This window comes from Megalopta genalis, unplaced genomic scaffold (genome assembly GCF_051020955.1).
Source record: "Megalopta genalis isolate 19385.01 unplaced genomic scaffold, iyMegGena1_principal scaffold0095, whole genome shotgun sequence".
NCBI lineage: Eukaryota > Metazoa > Arthropoda > Insecta > Hymenoptera > Halictidae > Megalopta > Megalopta genalis.
This window is the reverse complement of record NW_027476164.1, coordinates 446,513-469,228: the sequence shown is the minus strand read 5'-3', so window position 1 is coordinate 469,228 and position 22,716 is coordinate 446,513. Positions and strand designations below refer to the sequence as shown.

The window sequence follows — 22,716 nt, the reverse complement described above, 5'->3', positions numbered from 1 at the left end:
TGTGGTAAAAAAATTGGAAAGTTTACGCTCCATGACTTATTTATTGATTCAAACGCGACACAGTGTCCCCCTTCTTTTGTCAAGCTTCGCGGTCGAAGCACGTTGTGCACGAGCGAATGATCACGTTGAAATTCACCTGCTCGCCTTTCTTTGGTCAGTGTCTTTCGTTAATAACTCGCAAACAAAGTCGCAGATTGAATTTTCGCTAAGGAAAAAGTTATTTCAAATAACCTCAGCTACCCCCCATTTTCATATTATGAGACATTTTTGGGACACCCTGTATGGCGTAGAAATCAAAGTTATACTAGGATTCAAATACTTTTGCGAACCTCTGTATATGCTACACTTATATGCTGACCTTGAAAAAACTATTTTTTGCTTCGTATTCATATTAGTGGAAACCCATTTAACCTTGAAAAAACTATTTTTTGCATCGTATTCATATTAGTGGAAACCCATTTAAGAAAATTTTTTGAACATCTTTATTGCAAGAGATAAATATCTCCTAATATCTCTTAAATACGTGGAAATGTTTAAGTGTACCATCCTGTATAACAGTTGGAGTAGCCGAACAACCCAGATGACTCTCACACAATACCATTCCATCCGTAGGATGCAATTCCCCGAAAAGCTGTTACTTCCTCCAAAAATTAGCATTTTATTTCGTTATAACTAACAGCTGTTTACAAGAAGTCACCATTGTTTATGACGAGGCACTTTTCCAGGTTTACTGTCTGCTACGTTCAATTCTCTAGACACGCCGAATCTCCGCGTGAGTCACTGTAAAATACGAAAATCTACCCACTATGAGTCACTCGGACAAACGAGTTTTTGCTTTCACTGAATAGATAAGGGTTAAAAATAAATAAAATAAAAGAAACGAAAAAATATATATAAAAAGAACAAAATAAATGCCTGATAAAAAAATCGAAGTTATTTATGCCTCGACCTAATACGGGTTGCACCTGTCAATATATGAACAGTCACTCTCACTAATATTCCGCCATAATACTATCTTTTTTATGTATTTCTGTGTATAAAGTGTGTGATTCAGCTATCGTGTGACTTGTTGTGTATATAGATTCGATATTTCTTACAGATTGAAAATACACAAATAATATTTTTCTAAGAATATTGTTTTATTAGTACAATACATTTTAAATCAAAAGCTGTCATATTAAAAATAAATACTTTATATATAAGTTATACAAAATTTCAATTTTAATATTTTGTTGCACATATGATTTGCTTAATATCACCAGTTAATCATTTTGGCATGTTATAAATAATTTTCTAAAAAATATTCTGAATAAATAGAATTCCATCCTTCTTTTAAATGAGGTTAGGAAAGAACTCAACGCAGACAATCTGGTGATGGTCAGATGTAGTTTAGAACTATACTTCTCTAACCCCAGACTATCACCTGGCGAGGCATTGTAAATTCTGTCATGAAACCACATCTGCATAAGTGGATCTTAATAGATGTCACTCGTCTAATTAGGAACACGAAAGTGGAGTTTGACGAAGTGGTGCTTTGAGACGCACGTGAAGGTAGAATAGCATGAACGATCCCAGATAGCACAAGGTTATTTTGTTATATGCATGTCCTGCGAACGGCCTATGGATGGCATATAAACGTCCTCCGATCGTCCTGTGTTACAAATCAGAACATTTTTAAGGCGTGTTTTAGAACGTACGTAAATCGTTCATAAACCATTTATAGGAAATATAGGAATATAGATTACACATAGAAGTGGATTTTAAACCTTATCTCTTTTTGGTGACTCAGAGTGGTGAGACAAGGATCAGCGTTGCATCGTCTTTCGTTATCTCTTTTCTCCCCCCTCCTCCTCTCAACCGCTTGTCATCTTTCCCTCACGCCCTCTCACCCTCTCTTTCCCTCACTCACCCTCTCGTCCTCTCTCCATCTCTCCTCTTCCTCTCCTCCCCCGCACCATATCACCGGACTTTCTAGGAAGAATTTACTGTACAGATTGTGACAACACATATACACACAATACACACATGAACACATTTTAGGTGTCCAATGCAGAAAGAAATTGTGAAAATATACAATTATTAATTCTGTACACGCATTATACATACTTCCTCTTCTAAATAGTGATCAACATTGCCACGTCCAACATTTCTAAGTCTGTTACTAAGCCGACGTGATTGCGGTAAAATACGAAAATGATGTGTAGTTTTATCACTTTCTTTATTAAAGATTTTATTACCAAGACGGTACAATTGGATAATTTGAAAATCGTTCCCGTTCCCGTTCCCGTCCCGACCGAGTCTCGCACACCAATAGTGATATCTTAAGTTTACATTCCAAGTGGCGTGAACTCTGCGACTATAAAAATCCGCACCTGCGTATAGCCAATAACAATTAATTTTGTACACGCATTATACATATTTCTTCCCCTAAACAGTGATCAGCATTGTCGTCCAATATTTCTAGGTTTCCTACTGAACCGACGTGATTGTGGTAAAGTACGAAAATGATGTGCTCATCATCTGAAACAGATGTTCATTGAATCTGAGAATAAAGACATCACATTTGATAGAATGTAAAACAATTGATTACCCTGGCAAAGCCTTGGTTAGACGGAACGAATAAACCAGCGCAACTAAATTCCATTTGGTAACTACTTCTCATCAATACGAATAGTAATATTTTCTGTGACTTCGGTGGTATACGGTACCACAATGAATCGTATCTATTGCATTAAATAGTGTCGTGTCATTATTATGCGATACACACAAGTGTATTTCAACTTTTAATTACGTAATCTTTTAACGTAATTTCTACACAACTTATTCGAAAATGTGGGTAACTTTACCATTATTATTAGATCGATTTTATTTTCAGAATTATCGTTGATAGAAATTACATTTATTCAAGAGAGTGAACTTACATATCATTGAATAATCCAATACTAGAAGTAATCAGTTTTTGTCCACTATAATTGTTTAAATATATAATGAACAAATGTACCAAAGTAACTGGAACACAAAACAATATGTTTTCCTTGTCACTCAAATCTCCAAGCGCCAGGAATAGCTATTAGTATCAGAAGCAGTTGCATTATATTTCCATCGATGGAAGTATAGAAATATCGGAATAATGATCTTCGACCTATTTCTTCTTACACACTTTTAACAATGCTTACGCGGTATATATTTGCAGCAAACGAGGCAACAACTGCTAGGACTGCCACTAAATAAGGTATCGCCAAAGACTTCGTAATATTTGCTGAGAGTCTTCCTTCGCAAATTCATGTTTCAGTACATTCACGATGGAAAGAGAAGACGTAAGATAGAATAAATATACAATAAAATATATAGGGATTATGTTGTTCTAATATTTGAATGAAGGTACCAACTCAGAAGCACGTTGGTGCAAATCCATTGCTGATCGTATGTCTATCATATTCGATGTAAGCGTCGCTGAATTCGCCAGCTGCTCAACAGCTGTTCGTATTCGGTAACTACAGCAATGAAAATATATGTGTACTATTAATATAGTCATTTTTTTAAAATAATATATTTCTAATTATTTAACTACTATTTATGAGTACGTTTCTCGCTGCTCAACATTAACATGCTCTATAATCTGGAAATTCATACTCTGTTCTGTTATTTATGAATAGAGTAATTAACATTTCCAAAAAAGTATATAGGTTCTTTGTCACGATTCGCTATGTCCCTAAATAACTTGCACAGAAAATTAATTGTATGCTTTGCCAATAGTAGGAACGTTCCAAGTCAATTATCATTAAATGAATGATATTTGGCATCCACATAAATACATAGCATATAAATTAATTTCTAAAAAAATAATTCTTCTCTGTAAAATTTTGTATGACAGTATTATCGTTGACACGTAGAACATTTTCCAATTATATGAAGGTTTTTTTAATATTGGCACTTATAGTGTTCTCTAAAAGGAGTGTTCAGTTTAGTATTGCGTTACAGTTTAATGCTTCGGTGATTAAAGCTATATGAGTCGGCATTCGCTCTGAACAAGGAGAATCAATTTATTCACGAGTGTATTACAAAGGCTACACACGCAGATGAGGATTCAACTAAAGTATATGTATTAATATGGCAACAACAAACTAGCCATCCAGAGTACCTTGCCGACAATGGTATATAAAGATGATTCAACACAAACAACTGTTAGAAACAGGCTACAGAGTATCACAAACTTGTATGATCAAATCGATTGGAATCAGTATGATCGCACGAAACAACTGAATTGAAACATACCTGGTGATTTCCAATAATCCACACAAATAACAGGCAATGACAGCAAGCGATGATTCCGTACAGCTTAGCGATAATAGTCCCATCCAGAGTACAATTATAAGTTGATAAACAACTAGAGTAGAATTCCGATTAAGCTCGAGATAAAAGAATCCAAAAATATTTAGATAACGTATATGAAGTTGTGATTGCAATATTGTAGGAATGAATAGTATAAGAGATAACAGCAACGCTCCTCCAGATGATACGACTACAAGAAAGAATAATGTTACTCCAGAATAGTTCCAACATACAATGATTTCTTTAGAGTCCTTCCACGCAGGAATATACGTATAAGCCGCTCCAAATTTCCTTATTTCGAAACTATTGAATTTGTGCTTCACCTGGTACATCTTGTATACAAATAGATGAGATACGTATATCTAACATGCGCGTTCCCACGTAAAAGGATTATTTTAAACTATTGTAGTGCAGAAGCAGTCATTTCTGTAGCAAGACAACGGTGAACAGAATATTGCAACGACAGTCATAAAGTAAAAAATGTGATCAATTGTGTAGTCTTTTATAATTCTAATATGTCAACTAACAAGTTGCTCCTATTAGGGTGACGAATTAAGGGAGACTGTGGACACAGACGGTGCATTTTTTTTGGAGAAAACAAATCATGTAGAAGTCTACATTCTAGGCGAAATAAATACTTTATTCACCACTCTCTACATTTAATGTGAATACTAATGAGTTAGGTAAAAAGAGATATACCTAAATTACGACGAAAATCGCATTTTCCCTAATATAAATATCTCAGATGAACAAAACTTGATGATCGGAATCGAACCTCAATAGATTCCGTTTCTTGTGTCACAATTGCTAAAAGTTTATAATTTTGTACAGGATGTTGAGAAAGCATTCGTTATTTATATGTTATACAAAACAGATTCGACTGAATAAAAAAGCCTTCGTAAGCATAGATCGAAAAGTCAATCCTTTTCTGTGTGATATTGATATATCTGCTTAATACTAATAAGATCCACAATTGCCGATTCACAACTGACTTATTCTCGATTAAATTTACTGTCGACAATTGAATGAGGACTTTCAAAACGAGATTTATAAACACTGTAGTAAACATCGCATGCAAGAGAAGCAAATACTGTCCGGTGCTTAGAAAAAATCAATTATTTTGGCAGAGGAGCAAGAGGGATATTCCGATAGCTCCGTCTCACCAGTACGTCCGTAGTCATCACTTTTTTCTATTACCTTCCGAAATCCACTTCTATGGGAAGATCGGTAGCCCGCTCCAGCCAATCACGTGTCTTACTCAGCTCGTAACTTAGTCAATAATAATCAAAAGTCTGAAAATTGGAAGAGGCTATGTGGAGCGGGCGATCGATTCCCCTAGCCCCTTGCGCCATTTAGTTTATGCGTAGTATTTCATTTTCTCGTTTCCCGATATTATCTTTAGGTTGTATACCCGAACCTATTACTTCACAAATATTGAACATATATTTAAAACGTGTGTGATAACTGTGTAAAAAATCATATGATACAACATAAATATAAGAAGTATGTGTATAGTACAGCACGTTTGCTGCATAATGCAATGGAAAGTTAATCAATCTGTAGTTAATGCTTTAGGAATAAGTCAACGCTCTTGCATCTTGTAATTGTTGCGTCTGTTTTACTTTGTCTCGATTGTTGTACGCCTCCTGATTCCCGTCGCGCGTCTCGCTCGCTCGTGATTGCATAAATACACACACATGCGCAGAATACGCGTTCTATGTGCTCTTCGATCTATGTTTACTAAGGTTTTTTTACTCAGTTTAATGTGTTCTATATATCACATAAATATTGGATGCTTTTTTTGAACATTTTGTATAAATTGATTTTGAAAGGGTACAGTAAAATTTCCCCAATTGTCCTTTAACTTGTAAACAAAAATGAACCATTTTGGAAGAGGAAATACGATTATTCCAGTCTCGGAGCTCGTTTTTATAGTTGTCGATTGTCAACAACTATAAAAACGAGCCGCAAGGCTGCAGTAATCATACCTCCCCTTCCCATATTTTTTCCAAATTGAGGATCAATTAGAGAAAATTTACTGTAGTTGATAGGTTCGGAAAGATACAGTAATGTCTCCCTAATTGACGTTCAGACTGCGCACAAAAATGGACAATTTGGGAAAAGGAGATGCGATTATTCGAGTCTTGCAGCTCGTTTTTATAGTTCTTGACAATTCGTAACTATGAAAACAAACCGCAAGGCTCGAATAATCGTATCTCTTCTTCCCGAATTGTCCATTTTTGTGGACAATCTGAGCGTCAATTAGAGAGACATTAATGTACTCGTAAATAGTATGATATAATATTTGAAGATCCAAATCCTTCAGTGTGAGTGGAGTGCCGCTAATCTGGTAGAAATGCGATACAACAATAATGTTTAGTTGCTAACCTTTCCTTTTAGTATCTCTTTCCTACTTGCTTTACTGTCAAATCTTCTTATGTACAAAGATACAAAACTTTTCAAAATCAAAATACACAAGTCGCAAAGCAGATCGTTTTATGCAATCAATATTCCATTTGAACTAAATTTGTTCATAAACTCCTTTGCTGCATGGGAATACTTATTCCATGAGGATGAATATTTTCGAAGGCTGAAAACACTGTTGAAGGAAGCAAATAAAAGTGATTGAAGCAAAAGCTCGTAAACCAATCAGTGCTTTTGTGCTTTTCAATATTAGCAAACGTAAATAAATAAAATAACTGTTTAAGACGTTAGAAGGAAATTCATTTTGCGAAAAAATGGCAGATAAACGCAACCTAGGAATTATACATGGAGTATACCATGTATACTTGAAATTACAGCTTACGTTTATAAAATTCGTTACGCCAATTCCGAACCATTCTCCTTTAATTGCGAATTTACTTCAAAGTATCTAATGCTTCCATTTTTGTAGAACTCGCGGTATGTTGGTTCTTATTAAATCAGGTTCAAACTCATCTGTATTCTATACCGGTATACAGTTATTTTTTGTATATTAGGTAGGAAATATGAAAATATGTCAAATTTGTCTATGTATCGGGCTGCCACAGTCTCCCCTGTAGAAGGAATCATTTTTCTAATATTGATATTTAGTGTAATTAGGGATCATACGATTGAACATCTTTACCTACTAATACCATGACCACGCGTCTCGCTTCTGTTATTTGTTTCATGAATATATCCATTTCCATAGGATCTTTCGTCGCAATGAAATCATGTTCAATATTTTCAATTGTGGATTTTATCTGAAACCACATGAAAAGTGTCGATTAAGGGATATAATAATTACATGATTAATTTTCCACCCGTTTTGAAAGGAAAACGATGGTTCCAACTTACTACTGGAAAACTGATGATGAATCCAACGTATCGTAAAACGAATAATAACAAGGGAAAGGTGAACGATAACGTCTGAAGTACATTATGCAGTGAAGTTTCTACCATTCTTAACGTCGATACCTGAAAATTTTACATTTGGTTTTAACAGTATTAAATCATTTCAAGATTATATTTGATTTTAACAATTTCATATCATTTCTAGAACATTACGAACAGTATCGTTTTATAAAAGTCTTTATGATTCTTAAAATTCTTTTTCTGTAGTAATGAATGAATTTAATTTGGAATATTTTCGTCGATAAATCAATGCGTAGTGGATACCATTATGCCTTAGTCAATATTTTCCGTAGCAGTTGCACCGAAAGACTGCTAAATTCATAACCCTAAAACTATAACGATTTGCAAAGTCCCCATACACGCGCACTTCAAATGTGCGCAAATCTCCGTGTGCAATTGCTTCTCATCGCCTTTTAGCTTTTTGCGAACAAGAGTTTTCCATAATAGGATTTACAGCGACCAGCGCGCCATAATGGGTAGCAACCGTCACTTCAAATTGGGCTATGTTCAACTTAAATGATAGACCGATTTATCAACATTTTCAACGTTTATTAGTATTTAAGCTAACATACAATACGACTCCTCTCGCAGTCGTCCCACAAAATACAACACACACGTAAACAATCTGACACCTAGGATATTTGAATGTGGCTAAAGACACGTCTCACACACAAGCTCAATTTTTTCCTTCCGTCTGGTAAATGATCCTATGAGTGTTGTACCAAATTAATATTGCGATACGACACAATTTTGACACAGTTTATGACTATGGATCAGATACATTAGAGGGATCATACTCAATGATATTGTACAACAGTGCACACTCATGTGCATTCTGGCATCCTTTTTCACGCGACAACAAGTTTTTCTGTCATCCTATGTAGTGTCGTGTAGCATAGTTATGAAATAACACGTCTCGCACTCGAAAGATTTTTCCAATATATCTATATTCAAGTGGGACCAAAATTTGTGATTTTTTAATACAAAGTCGAATTAAAATAAAAATCATTATACTGCTGTGAAATTTTATAGGAATTAATGAATAAAAGGTTTTGTGTTTAATTTATGTACTTTACATAATTTTCATACAGTCTGAAACAAAACTTAAAATTAATTGTCACTTTGTCAAGGATGTGTCGCCGTATTAATGATATCTGAGTGTAAAGGGTTAATAATCTACTTATTTGCATATTCTAATCGCTTTAATTACTTTACATGGTATGTAAAGTAATGGAAAGTAAAATAAGATGGATTTGTGTAATGATAATTAGTATATAACATATAATTTAACTGAGATCTCTTCCTTATTACTGGTGAAATAGTTAATAGAATGTATTATACAAAATTTAGTGAAACTCTGAAATAACATCATACTAATCTTTAAGTAACTGTAATTAACAACACATCTTAAACGGTATATAATTCTTTTAATCCGACAAAATTTATTCGTACTATTTTTTTGAATCCTTTAAATTAACAAAAATATGTATATTTTGTGAGCAGAATTCGTGGGATACTGTTGGAAAGCGTTAGTATCGATTGATGTATGATTGCGCATTCTGGTTTACCGACGAAATGTGTTTGTCTTTTTCTGAGCTTAGCGTCGTCTTGCAGTTCGTCTCTCGATCTCCCTTGCATCGTACATATTGTACGCTCTCATTACAATTACAATTGTAGTAAATCTCCTAACAGGTCATGAGCTCAAAAACTTCGAACTTAGCGTGCATAGTCAGTTCAGAAATGTCCAGGAAATTATCTTTGCTAAACGGTTATTGTCTCATATGGGGGGGGGGGTGATAAATATATTAAATCTCCTATTAGGGTATATTGTGACAATCAAAATGCGATAGAATTTTCGAAAAATGCTAAGTTTCATGAGCGTAGGAAGCATATATGTATAAGATATATTAACCAAGTTGGTGTGTAAATGTATAAATAACCGCTGTACAGAAATATTAAATTTAAATGTAAAAGGTCGAGTTAAATGGTAAACTATGTAAGTGCGTAAAGAACGCACTTCGATCGATAGGAGGGAAAGCGTTGGTATCGATTAGCGTTTCCACGATTGTGGCATTCTGATCTTCCGACGAAATGCAATTGTCTTTTTCTGAGCTTGGAATCGTCAAGCAGTTTGTCTCTCGATCTCCTGTTTATACAATTATAATTATAATAAATCTTCTGACAAACACAAACGATATTGCAGAATTAAATTTCTATGTGTGCACGTGAAAAATATGAAACTGCGTCATGTGTTTCAACTCCTTTTTCGGTAATAATTGTGTAGAAAGTATGTGCACGTACAGTGATCTTAACTTGTAATAAGTAGTGATATTAATTACAAAAAGTAACTTTAAGTACCACTAACGATGCAACATGACTTGTAAAAAGTATTAGTATTAGAATTAGTCTTTAGAGTTAGCTGAGCAAAAATTACGTTTAGACATGCATGATAACCTGATTGGGAAGTTGATTTTGATCTTCAAAAATTAAATTGGAGGTTTCATAAAAATGTCTATTTACATCACAAATTTGGTAGATGACAGGTTTATGACCAGGAAACTATTTTTCATCAACCTGTAAGAATATTTAGATGATTTTATCAGGAAATGTGTAAGGCAGCACCCATTTTCTTTTAAGTTATCATATTCGTTGTAAATAGTAGTACGTATTGACATAATGAATCAATTTGTAAAAGTGTTATTTGCGGACGAAACATCTTTGAACTGTGATCATCTGAATCTGGGATACATGTATCATGAGACGCGATGGCGTCTCGCACCATGTAGTTGTTTAATTTTTTATGTCATTACATGTTATATTTAACCCTTTCTTCCATTGTGGAAGAAATCGATGAAATCAATTCCTGCGTATTATTCTCGACACTTTAGAATTCGGCCCCGGCGACAGATAGGGAGACATTATTGTATTCGCATTCGCATTTTACGAACTCAGCTACGATCACGGTCACGATTACGGTTTACGATACGAATAACGATACGGATTTATATTATAACTAACACAATTTATGTCTTCGACATACGATTACGAGAATTATTGTATATTGCTTTACTGTTGTTTTTTGTATTGTACTTTGTATGCGTCACTGTTTAGTAAAAAATAGAATAATTACTAAAACATACTATCTCTACATATTTATTTAGAAATTATATCGGAATGAACAAAAAATATATTTCATCACGATACATATACACAATACAAAAGAAAAAGACACGAACACCCGCTATATTGTATACCATAATGACTTTCTACACATCAGCCGTAAAAATGCCATAGCAATTGCAACAATATGTGAAATCCCCCCCTCCCTGGAAATATTTGCAATGTAATTTAAAAGCAGATGAATTCGGTTTGGACTTCAGATCCCACATAAAATTTCTAACAAATTATACCATAAAAACGTCCATATCAATGAGTTCACCCAAACATGCATCCGAAAGATATTAATTCAAAGCAATTAATCCCCCAAAGAAGCATTCAAAAATTTGTAATGGGTACGTTCCCGACCTGAGACTTTCCCCATTTTTATGGCACCCATCCACTCCCCAAATCGTCAACCAGACTCGCAGGCCGGCCGTAGAATCGCGCCACAGCTGCTAGAGCGCAACGTTTCTCGCTAGATACGAACGATGCGTTATGCTTTACTCCATGGCCGCCAGATGGCCGCGGCTCTTGAACGCGTTCTCGTGGTTGGAAACAGTCGGCAGTGGATATAATTACGGCCGATTAATATGGAATCGGAGATACATATTTTTGTTCATAATGTCGTCTACAAATACCAATTCACCAACACCAAAGCTTGATATGCATTTACACATCGTCATTGATCATCAACTGTGTTTCAGAGTCGATTGCAAATATTTCGGATTCAATTCTTCTGTTTTTTTTTCTCCACACCATTACTTTTCGGTGACCACAATGAATGTCTTTGCTTTCATCTGCGAAAATTGTAGTATCTCAAGATTCATTTTCTTCTGGTACATATTGATTAGCGTATTGCACTCTTTTCTTTCTGTCGATTGCGTTGATAAATGATTTTCTTCTAGATATTCGTCCATAATATTCTTCAGATCTCAAAACTCTTTGTACAGTTTGTGCATGTATACTAATCGTCAAACTTGTCGTTAAGTTTTGTAGCTAGTTCTGGTACACCTTGCTTGGGGTCTCTTTTAATTTTTCTTACTATGAAGCGTCTATTATGAATATTAAATTTCTTCGGCCGATCTTCTTGTGGTTTCAATCCATGCCTGTCCTCGTCACGACATCTTCTTATGATATTCCACACAGCACCCTTAGCCACATTTAATAGTCTTGCAATTTCTAGCATTGAGTTTTCTTTTTCCTAGTGATACATCACTAATTGCCGTATTTTAAACGAAGTATTACTTTTGCGATCCATGTTGTAATAAATTTGTGAGTGTTCGGGGTCAGTGTTTGCAAAAAAAATAGGCTACGTAAGGAGAGGAGTCAGGCGACGCATGCGTGGGATTTCCACACAGCGACACACACAGATCCAGACAGAGAGCTCGCTGTCAAATCATTGACTCATATTATCTTTCTGATTTTTAAAAATTAAATAGTATTTGCCTTACTGTGAATGTATCTTAGACTGAGGAGCATAGTTTCTAATTCATTAGAAATTCTGTCAGAAAAATACGCAAAGAAATTGATCTTTCTGAAGAAAATTCAAAAACACTAAAGATTCAATGTTTGAAATGTTTCTTACAAAAAATAATCAGTATTGAGTCTTCAACAAACTCCAACATAAAAACTTAAAAAACTATATTATTTTATAAATAATTGAGGATGTTTCGATTATTTATTTGTCACTATATATTTTTCACTCAATAATGTAATATTTGACACCAAGACGAATTGAACGACCTATATAACATGGTTTTCTGTCTTGAAATCATGCTAAAAGAAGCGTGCACAGTTAATTCTTGTCTGTGGTCCACGATGCGTCGTGGCGCATTTACCAAGTGAGCATTATAATTCTGAAGTACGATCAGAAAGAGGCTCAACATCACGTCGCGATCGTAGTTCAAAAATATAATATTCATGCGGAAAACTCGCCACACCACTGTGCAGGATACCCCACGCATGTGTGATCACTCCGCTCTTTGCGTAGCCTACTTTTCTGCGAACACTGATTAAAATTAACACGAAATCAACACGTCAATAGCGTTACGGGTCTGCTGTCCCAATAATTTTGTGGCATAGAAGTGCGGATTATTTGAATTTATCTTGTATTATTTCTCAACCAAATGGAAAAATTTATCCATTTTTTGTATATATAATCTAGATACTATACTTTAAAATAATATAACTCTTTTTTGTTGTGGGATGTACATTTATCCAAATATAAATATTAGAATTCAAGATTATATGGTGTCCCAATATAGTTGTATATCGTATTACCATTAGAAGATGTAATTTCGTAGTCTCTTCTAGCTGAGGCGTTTCGTAGACAACGAATAATTAAATTGATATCACACAGCTTCATTAACCTATGTATACTTACCGTACCGTGTGCGGTACAATTTAATATTAAAATCTGGCTGGCGTACTCGATCAAATTTCAAATTACCGACGTCACTTGGCATCACGTAAAAGGTATAAAGAATACTATAACAATAGATCATTACGACAAATTCTAACGGATAGTGAATGCAAACATCGTTACATCACTGATTTAATATCCGAAAATTTTGGAATTTTCGGAAAAGTTTAACTGCATTAGTTTCAGATCTAAGTGAGTTAGTACAACAAGGTGTTATGTAACTGGGTGGCTTAGTCTAAGTTAAAAAATGAATCATAGACAAAGGATAACATTTTTTCATTTAACGCATTGCTTTCGAGAAAACTGAGTTGGAAGATGCGTCATGTTTGCGTGTTTGTAGTATGACTAGAAGTAGAATTGGTATGTCATGGGCAGATGTGCCACTTCATTCCTATTCAATAATATTATTTGTTGAATGAAAATAATTAATTCTTCATTTTTTAAAATAAAATCAGCGCTTATCCCATTGTGCCACTAGTTAGGTGACATTCTGTATACATATAGAGTAATATATTGACTCGGTCGAATATTTCCCGGGAATTGAAGTTATCAAAAATGTTATGTTCTTACAAAAGTTATTCAGTATGGAGGGAGACGGTAGATGATTTAAACAATATTCCTGCAGGTGTGGTAGTGGACGAGATATTGAAGTCAAATTAATATTTCTAAATGGGACCCTGTATTTTTTTATCCATAGTATATCAGTGTTTGTTGAAACAAATACAATCGCTTACAACATATCATTCCATGTAATAAAATGACAAATGAAATGCATATGAGGCAGATGAACGCAAGTCGTAATACTTTTTATCACAAATTGAATAGCGGTAAGTGAAAATTATAATTAATTTATGTACAAGTTGTTACCATTTTCGCATGTTTTCCATAGGAGGACCACCTGACAAGAAACAAAAGATTTGATACAAATGGATATCACAGTTGCGTAGAAACCAAAAGGTAAGATGCTATCATTTTGTAGGTCATCATGTTGCAGATCATTGAATTAATTTCAGTAAACGCTGTTATATTATGGATAAAAAAATACAGGGTTCCATTTAAAAATATTAATTACACTTTAATATTTCCCCTAACACTACACTTGTAGAAATATTGCTCATATCATCTAACGTCACCCTCTATACGAAACAACTTTTGTAGAAACATATTTTTGATAACTTCAATCCATTGTGAAATATTCCGCCAAATCATATTAAACGGATCACCCTGTATGCATAGTCGAAGAATAGTCACAGGATATTTAACGAAAGTTATAAAAACCTCAGGTATGTCACATTATCGCATTCCATTTTATCACTGTGAATCATCTCTTCGAGAAACGTGCTGGTACTTTGACAAGAATGAGAAGTTTAATTTCTCGGTTTCAAAAATATTCCAGTAGTATTCGTGTATTTCTTACCTGCATCCCAATGCAGCAGAGAGTAAGCAAACAGAAACCGAGTCTGCGAACGTTCGTTTTTAGAGAGTGATCACTGGGCAACAGTCCAGTAATACACATCACAGTATAATAGGTATTATAATTTTTCTGGAACGCGTCCATGTTCAAGAATATGCAAAATGTGTATGAACGGAAAATCTAATGTATCGTCCAACTACACCTCGGCACTATATTTTATTCATGGTTTCCGTCATTAACTTCTGTCGGTTCGAAAGTCGGCAGAAGTAAATTGCATATTTCCGTTTGATATCGTTTAAAACATGATTAATACATTCGAAGTCATAATTGAAAATACGGATAATGTAGTGTGTAACCTCCTATTTTGTTCCTCCTTTGCAATTGAAGTAAGTTATAGACTGCCTGCGATTTCCCTCAGAGTCCACGCACGTGTGTCAGTTCCCAGCCACTTTCCGTAGCTGGGAACGTCTGCTGACAACGTCGCTATCTTTCGTCTTACTTAGTCACCTTCTGAATTAGTGCCACGGTGGTCACCCGTGACCGGAGAATATATTCTCAATAGAATCACCGTGGCAGTCACCATGTTAACGGTATTTGACCGCCTAATTTATTCTTTTCGCACTTAATACGTCATGTTTTTTTTTAAATATATTCTATGTTTGCGTTTTTTCTTAAATTCTCATGAAAACAATTTCATGAGGTGTCAAGGTTATGTCAAAACTTGAACATGCTTCAATTAGGCTGGTCAAAGACACAAATGAATGAATACCGCTGACAATTATGTTTAGTTTACAGTAATAAATATTTGTAAAGTCAACACTGAAAACGACTTCGTAGAACAGTGATTTGGGGATATGTAACGAAGTGTGCAGTACTTCAGAGTCGTAAAGATATTGATCTGCCAGTGACTGCTGGCTTTCTAATGACTTCGTCAAAGGATTTCCATGATTCTTGATGTATGTGTTACGAGTTGAGGACTAAAGTGAGGACTGACCGAGGATTCGTTTGGTTGACAGAGTGAAAGAGTTTGTTAGTTGTAGACGAGCCAACATTTGTTTCACCGTCGGGATCGTAACTTATCAAGTTGGTGCAGCTGGAGTGGCAAATGAATATCGTAATGGACTTGATACTAGCAACTGGATTCGACAAGAAGATGTGAGTTGAAAGTATTGAATTAACTCGATATACTAAGACTTTAATATAATATATCACCCAAATAAATTAGGATGTTACTAGTGTTAAATGTGAAGTGTTTTCGCGGAGCCAAAGTTCTATGCTCTCGGTTTTGACACACTGAGAAGTGTCAGGGAGATAATAATTAACGGTCTAAGCGCGATACCACCTGGTACACACGCAGGTATGGATCCTAGAATACTGCCAAATGAGGAATGAAATCGTGGTCTTTGCATATTGTCAAAATCAGTACAAATATGGCAGTGGAGATGTGTATACGTAGTCCAGATATCTAGTTTGCCGAAATTGTTGTATAACCAGTCACAGTGGTTCCAAAAAGGGCGACTGTTTCCTCCAATGAAAGAATCATGATACTCGCACATGACACGTTGGAAGATTAAGGGTCACGAAGGGGAGATTGGAAAAAATCACCGAAAATATACGAAAAATCTCCGTACTTAATATATGAATTAAACAATAATTTGTCCGAAAAGATGTGTGTGCTAAAAACCATAAGTGCATTATCGTCGCGTTCGCATTGCGTCCATCAAGTGGCGCCAGTACGTAATACGGCTTCAGAAGAATATACGCGCAGTTGATATCAAGGATATTATTGAAAATTTCGAGATTAGATATCAAAGTTTCCACCCCTCACATCAGCGTTGCAATTTCAAACGAGATGTATGAAGGGTACACTTTTGTAGAAAATACGATATAAAAGAATTAAAAACCACTCTACTTCTACTTTGTATCATTGAAAAGGTGAACTATCTGACCCTGAATGGACAGTTTAGAAGACTTTAAAATTGAGATAAATAAGCAGTTTGCAAATTAAATATAAAATATTTTTTATGTTAATATTATTGAATCTTAGGAAAAGAACAAAGGACTGCATACGAGAAGCGAACTCGGCACCTCCGCTTAGTAGTCGACCGACTTGGTCACACAGTTTTTTTTTTAAATAATGTTTATTTTTGTCCTTACAACACATATTGGGTATTACATAGTTGAGAAATAAAAATAGAAAAAAGTAAACCTAAACGTAGATTTATATATAATAAAAAAATATAATAGTTATTGGCACGAGTCCTGTTATGTTAAGAGCGATAACATAAAGGCTGCACATAAGAATTTTAACTCGAAAAGATTGGGCAGTCTACAGGGGAGGGGAGCATTGCATAAAGTGAGAAACGATATTCTTTGGTTCGGAAATCCCACTAATCTACCTGAGGTCATTTGAAGCAACTTTTTTCTTTACGAAAATGCAATCCGTGGCTTTGTGTGTGTGTGTGTGTGTGTGTGTGTGTGTGTTTTCGGAGTTATTAACGAAAAACAGTGATCAATGAGATACGAGCGCGAGAATTGCAACGCGCGTAGTCAATCGATCGAGAGCAACGTGCATCGACCGCAGAGCGTGACAGGAAGAGTTTGATTTTTGTTATAAGTCTTGATTGATTCTTTTTTGTATAGTTTTCGTAACCCGTTTTTTATGCTCCGCTCTTTGAGGAGGGGTTGGATTCTTATAATCATTTATCATAATCTTCTTCTTATAATCATTTCAGTGATAGCTATTGTATCGTTCGTATACGTTTCTGTAATTTCTACTGGGATTGGTACTCCAATTGATTTTTCTAGAAAACTTTTAAATTGTAGCTAGTTTAATACGTGGTTGTTTCTTGTGTCTTCAATATAATTTTTAGCTGGTTCTAGGGTCGTTTTGATTTTTTGTTGGATGGTTCAGGAACTTTGTTATCCTTTTTTAATGTTATTGAAGCAGGGATCTCGAAATTCAAGTCGTTTAATTTTACTGGGTTGGTATGGCTTTCTTCTGTTGTTGTAGATAGCGTTTTTTTTTCTTATTCTCTGTTTTGTTTGTGTTCCATTCTTCTGTCTCTATTCATTCTGCCCTGCCTTCTTCATGATCGATGATACGTGTGGCAGGGGGGGGGGGGGATTTAGGTTCGGATCGGTCTGGGAACCGTTTTCGTTCGTGTTTGTATTGTTAGGACATTGCTTAGTGATATGGCCTTCATGATTACAACTGAAGCAGATCTGTTTTTCTGTAGTAGTGAATATTCTATGTGTATTGTTGTCAAGTGTAATTGTAAATGAAGTCGGTATTTTATTAGTGTCCTCTATATAGACTTGTCTTCTGAAACTTAATATGTGTGCAAAATCTAGGTCTATGATTCCTAATTTCAGGTATGTTATTTTTGAATACATTTTAACGTTATTTCTTCTGAATACATTTTGTATTGTCGAGTTGGGAATGATTGGTGCAAGATTTAATAATGATTCGCTGGGTCAGTAAGATCATTGGTCCGATTTGTATGTTTTCATTATTTATTGTTATTGTTTTAAATTTTGAAGTTAAGTTTGTAACTGTTTCTTTACTGTCCAAATACATGCATATTTTTCCGTTTGAGATTCTTGAAATGTATTTTATGGCTTTAGGACCTGTTATAATTCCAATGGCTCGAACATATTTTCTAATGGTGATATTATCGACTGATTGTAAAATTATGGCTTGATCGTGGGTTGGAGTGTACTCTTGCTTTGCAACATTAGCATAGGAGGTTTTTGGTTCGGTCATATTGCTTTTTTTGGGTACTTCGGGCTTTACCTATTCGGTAGTTTGGTTTTTATCCATTTGGGAGAATCACAATAGTTTTTATTGAATCGCTGATGAAGTTATTGAAAGCCAACTGAATTTGTACTAATAAGTCTGATCAATATTAATTGTTTATTACTCCATCTGTTGCATGAATTATTTGTATCGAAATGATTGTCTCGTTTTAAAAAATAATATTTGACACTTACTCTATCATTAATTTTAAACAGTAAGCATAATTTACTAAGTATGATACAGCTATGCGAGTATAATAAGTATTTATATAACTTTTATTTTATATTAATTCAACGGCGCATGTTTGTTGCAAATTTATAAATCAGATAATCATTTCGATATAGTGGGAGCTAGTAAGCTACAATAAGCTACATAAGCTACAAAAATAAAAATTTCGTCTAGGATGACGTTTCACTGGTTTTCCAAAATATTTAAGGAATTCCCTACGCGAAGTGCGCATTGGCTCATATAAAACCATGCTTACAATACTTTTTCCTGATCTGCTCATCACTACTAGACAATGGGCGTCGGTCCAGTGAGTTTTGGTTTTATATGCGTCAGTAGATTCGGGAATGGGACTGGTAATATGATCGTGTATACATAGAGCGAAAATGGACACTATGATTGACTGAAAAAGTATAATCCATTGTATTCATTTTCACTGATTATGAAACGGAAACTTTAGTAATATCAAAATACTACCAAAGTTAAAGTACTACCAAACTAATACCAGCTGAAAAGTGTAGGACAAATTCTCATCAACCCACCTATATTAACGCCCTCGCAGTATGGTAAACGCAATTCCCTTATTAGCAGACGCGTGTGCTGTTTGTACTTTGTGTAGGTATGTGAGTGTGTATTATTTATGCGACCACGTACGTCAGGAGGCAGAGAACAATCGAAACAAAGTAGAACAGACGCAACAGTTACTAGATGCAAGAGCGTTGACTTATCTCTAAAGCATTAACTTCAGATTCTTCTGATGCACACATGATTATTTGTTATTACTAATTACTAATTAGCATTTTGATTAACTTTTCATTGCATTGTGCAGCAAACGTGCTGTAATATACTCATATTTTTTATACTTGTGTTGCTTTCTAAACGACTAACATACAATATTTGTGACATATAAGTGAAAATAATCATGTTTTGCTCATGTTGTATTTCTCTCATGATCGTAAGCTTGCAATGTATTTTTGGCGGCGGCTGAAATGTGACTGTGTTGGAGAAAGAGAGGGAGGAAACGTTTCGTCTGGGACCCGCCTGAGGACTCATCAGTAAGGCTGTACTAGCGGACCCATGCCTTTGACGTTGAAATGCGGTAGGACGCACGAAGTCTGTATACATACAAATACAACTTGAGGCGGATTGGTTACTTGCGTGAACGAGAATCCTTCTATTGGCGAGGTAGCCGCCACATATTGTTGGGTTGAAACACTATGCATAAATTAAATGACGGAAGGAGCAAGTGGAATCGGTTGCCCACTCCAACAAACCTCTACCAATTTTCAGAATTTTAATTATTATTGGCTAAGTTGACCGATCCCTACGGGCGTGCAGGTGTGGCGAAGCGAATGAAATACAGTAATTTCTTCTCTCAATGTTTGGAATCGAAATCGAAACATGCAAATCTGCGAATACAAAATCGCGCTAAAACACGACTCTTCGAGCCACGAGGTCAGTCGGCCAAAAAAGACAGCAGCCAGCATGCCGGTATACATTAATATGAATATGTAGTAGCACTAGAATTAAAACGATGACTTAACTTTTTTATTTCTAATTTATTGCCACGATTCGGAGGAAATTCTGAGGCCACATGTCACGATTCGACGGAGATTGGTCACGTATTTTGCAGCTCCGCGGTTTTTCTTTCCTGACTTGCACCCAAACAGACCATTTCGTGTTGTCTTCCGAGAATTTGCGTCGCGTGCTACCTACCCAAAATTACATAGGCGCAGGACTAGTACAGGGAATTTCATAGTGACCCGAAATTTGACATTTCCGGGAGAAATTACTGTATCCCCTTATTCCTCTGCCGAAATGACTGACTCCTTCTGAGCACTACAATACGTTGGACAATATGTTTACTGTGAAGCGATGCTGTATACAAAAAAACTCCGGATTTTCAAATTTATGAACACAGACTCAAGAATATCTGCCGAGGTAGGTACGAAATTTGTATAAGAAGAGTAACATTTGCTTACAATTAGTAAATCAGCATAAGCATCATTGACACGAGAAACGTCTTTCCTAATTCAGAGAATGTTACTATTAGGACTGTTTTCAATTATTTGTACATTAAAATATTTAATTTTTTATTAAATTTTTTTATTAATTAAAATAGTTTGGAAAAACGAATAAAAATAGAAACTTATCATGATAGAGGACTATCTCTTGGATGAATAGCTAAAAGTCAATATTTCTGTTAATGTTATTCATAATTTTTGAAAACTTGGTGGAGACTATGGCAAAACCAAGCAGTGAAACCACCTCTTACTAAACACATGGAAACACATGGACCAAACGGTTATAAATATTATTGATACGACCTGCGTACTGATATAGGAGTGGCCATGAGCAGCAGTTTTGGCGGAGGAAGTTTAACGCGTTTAGCTATTCTGCAAAAACACCAATATGAAAAATTTATACCACATTGAACGCAAATAAATACATAGATTTATTAGAAGATTGTTTAATTCCGTTTATAGAAGAAAACCGTGATGAAAATATAATTTCTTAGCAAGATGACGCTACTGTACACAGCGCTAAAAAAATAATGGAATGGTTTTGGCAAAAAGATTTATCACTTATAACGTGGCAAGCACGTTTGCCCGACTTAAACCCCATAGACAACGTATGGGGAATCTTATCAAGATCATATTAAATAATAAATGGTATAGTAACGTTAAAAAGTTGGAAATCGCTATAAGGCAAGAATGGAATAAAATTAATGTTACGACATAACGAAAGTTAGTTTGCAGTATAAAGAATATGGTATTTGAAGTAATAAAACGCGTAATGGTGGAAATATTAATTACTGTTGTTATAATTGTTGTTTTTTTTATAACAGTGTCTTTATATGTTTATTGCATTATATCTTGTATACAAAAAATATAGATGTTCTTTTGTGTTTAAAATACTAGTTTTTTATTTTTTATTGCCGTCTAAATTTTCAACTTAATTTTAATGTTAGTAACAAAGTACTAAGTTTTTATTATTGAAAAGATACTAATGCCTGTATGCAAACTTCGTTCACTGTAGCCTCCACTTTGGTTTGGAAGGTATGTACTCAGTATCCTCCTCGTTTTCCTCGTCTCCCTTGTCCAGTAGGGATTATATTATGTTTACTATAATAGTAGCAAGTGTTTGTTTTACTCCAAGCGATGCTAGTATAGGCTGCGTTTCGCGAGTGCATGAGAACGTAACATAAATATACATAGAATAAGATAATAAAAAATACTTCTTATTTTTTTCATTTGTTTGGCGGAAATAATGTTTTTGTAGTCATTGTAATGCACCACATTATAAATAAATTTTTTCTTCCATTCCATGCATTATATTGATTCATTTATAATGACACTGCGATAATATTTATTTATTCATTAATGCTTTTCAGTTTCAGTCATTTAGATTTCTTGTAGATGAATGATACTGGAGAAGAGCTATCATTATCTTGAAAGTCGACAATATGACTCATTGAAGAATATATACATATATATACATTTCGCTACTTGTTCCCACATAAAATTATAAAATATATCTGTGACTGCAAAGAGAAAACTAGAGAATACAGGATTTATATATTTATCCGGAAAAATCTAGGAAACAAATTCGATGAGCTCAGAAATATAATGCCATTTAATCGAAATTAATACAAAGAATTAATGATTGTAACTTCAGACGAATAATTATTTCGAAAGTAAAAACATATGATATGAGGTGTTCTTGTTTGCAACCACAGATATTTGAATGCATCGCTATCATAATGTGACATGCGTCACGAAGCGACTTCGACAACTGGTCACACCACGTGTGCCCCACGGTACGCTGCACACGATATGATGTGCATGAGTAACAATTAGTGTATAATGTCTCCGAGTGATGTTCTTCTTTCTTGTCACTTGTGTATAACGCCAGACGTACGAGCTATTTGTAATAAATCCTGTTCAGAAATCAAAACGCATTCTTCAAGTATCCAGAAGCATAATAAAT

At 34.8% G+C, this 22,716-nt stretch overlaps 1 protein-coding gene and 1 long non-coding RNA gene across 7 annotated transcripts; one reads left to right on the top strand and one right to left on the bottom strand.

Moving 5' to 3' along the window:
* Positions 1 to 2,201: 2,201 nt before the first annotated feature.
* On the bottom strand, positions 2,202 to 14,866 carry LOC143262201 (uncharacterized). Of its 4 annotated transcripts, none has more exons than XM_076528066.1 (9): positions 14,706 to 14,866; positions 7,651 to 7,770; positions 7,439 to 7,556; positions 4,276 to 4,522; positions 3,390 to 3,494; positions 3,177 to 3,271; positions 2,922 to 3,009; positions 2,591 to 2,723; positions 2,202 to 2,520 (listed from the first exon to the last, which is right to left on the bottom strand). In XM_076528066.1, exons 1-9 carry the CDS (start codon positions 14,844 to 14,846, stop codon positions 2,470 to 2,472), a joined length of 1,098 nt encoding a protein of 365 aa, XP_076384181.1. In that variant the 5' UTR covers positions 14,847 to 14,866; the 3' UTR covers positions 2,202 to 2,469. The 4 variants fall into 4 exon arrangements, with proteins under 4 accessions (XP_076384181.1, XP_076384180.1, XP_076384182.1 ...); XM_076528065.1 differs by having other exon boundaries at positions 2,922 to 3,067; positions 3,177 to 3,267; XM_076528067.1 differs by having other exon boundaries at positions 2,922 to 3,067; positions 3,177 to 3,267; positions 4,276 to 4,387.
* A 230-nt stretch (positions 14,867 to 15,096) lies between these two features.
* On the top strand, positions 15,097 to 21,781 carry LOC143262198 (uncharacterized). Of its 3 annotated transcripts, none has more exons than XR_013036105.1 (4): positions 15,097 to 15,292; positions 15,491 to 15,658; positions 15,743 to 15,857; positions 19,687 to 21,781. It is a non-coding gene; the product is annotated as an uncharacterized LOC143262198 (long non-coding RNA). The 3 variants fall into 3 exon arrangements; XR_013036104.1 differs by having other exon boundaries at positions 15,491 to 15,857; positions 19,687 to 20,667; positions 20,890 to 21,781; XR_013036103.1 differs by having other exon boundaries at positions 15,491 to 15,857.
* Positions 21,782 to 22,716: the final 935 nt, after the last annotated feature.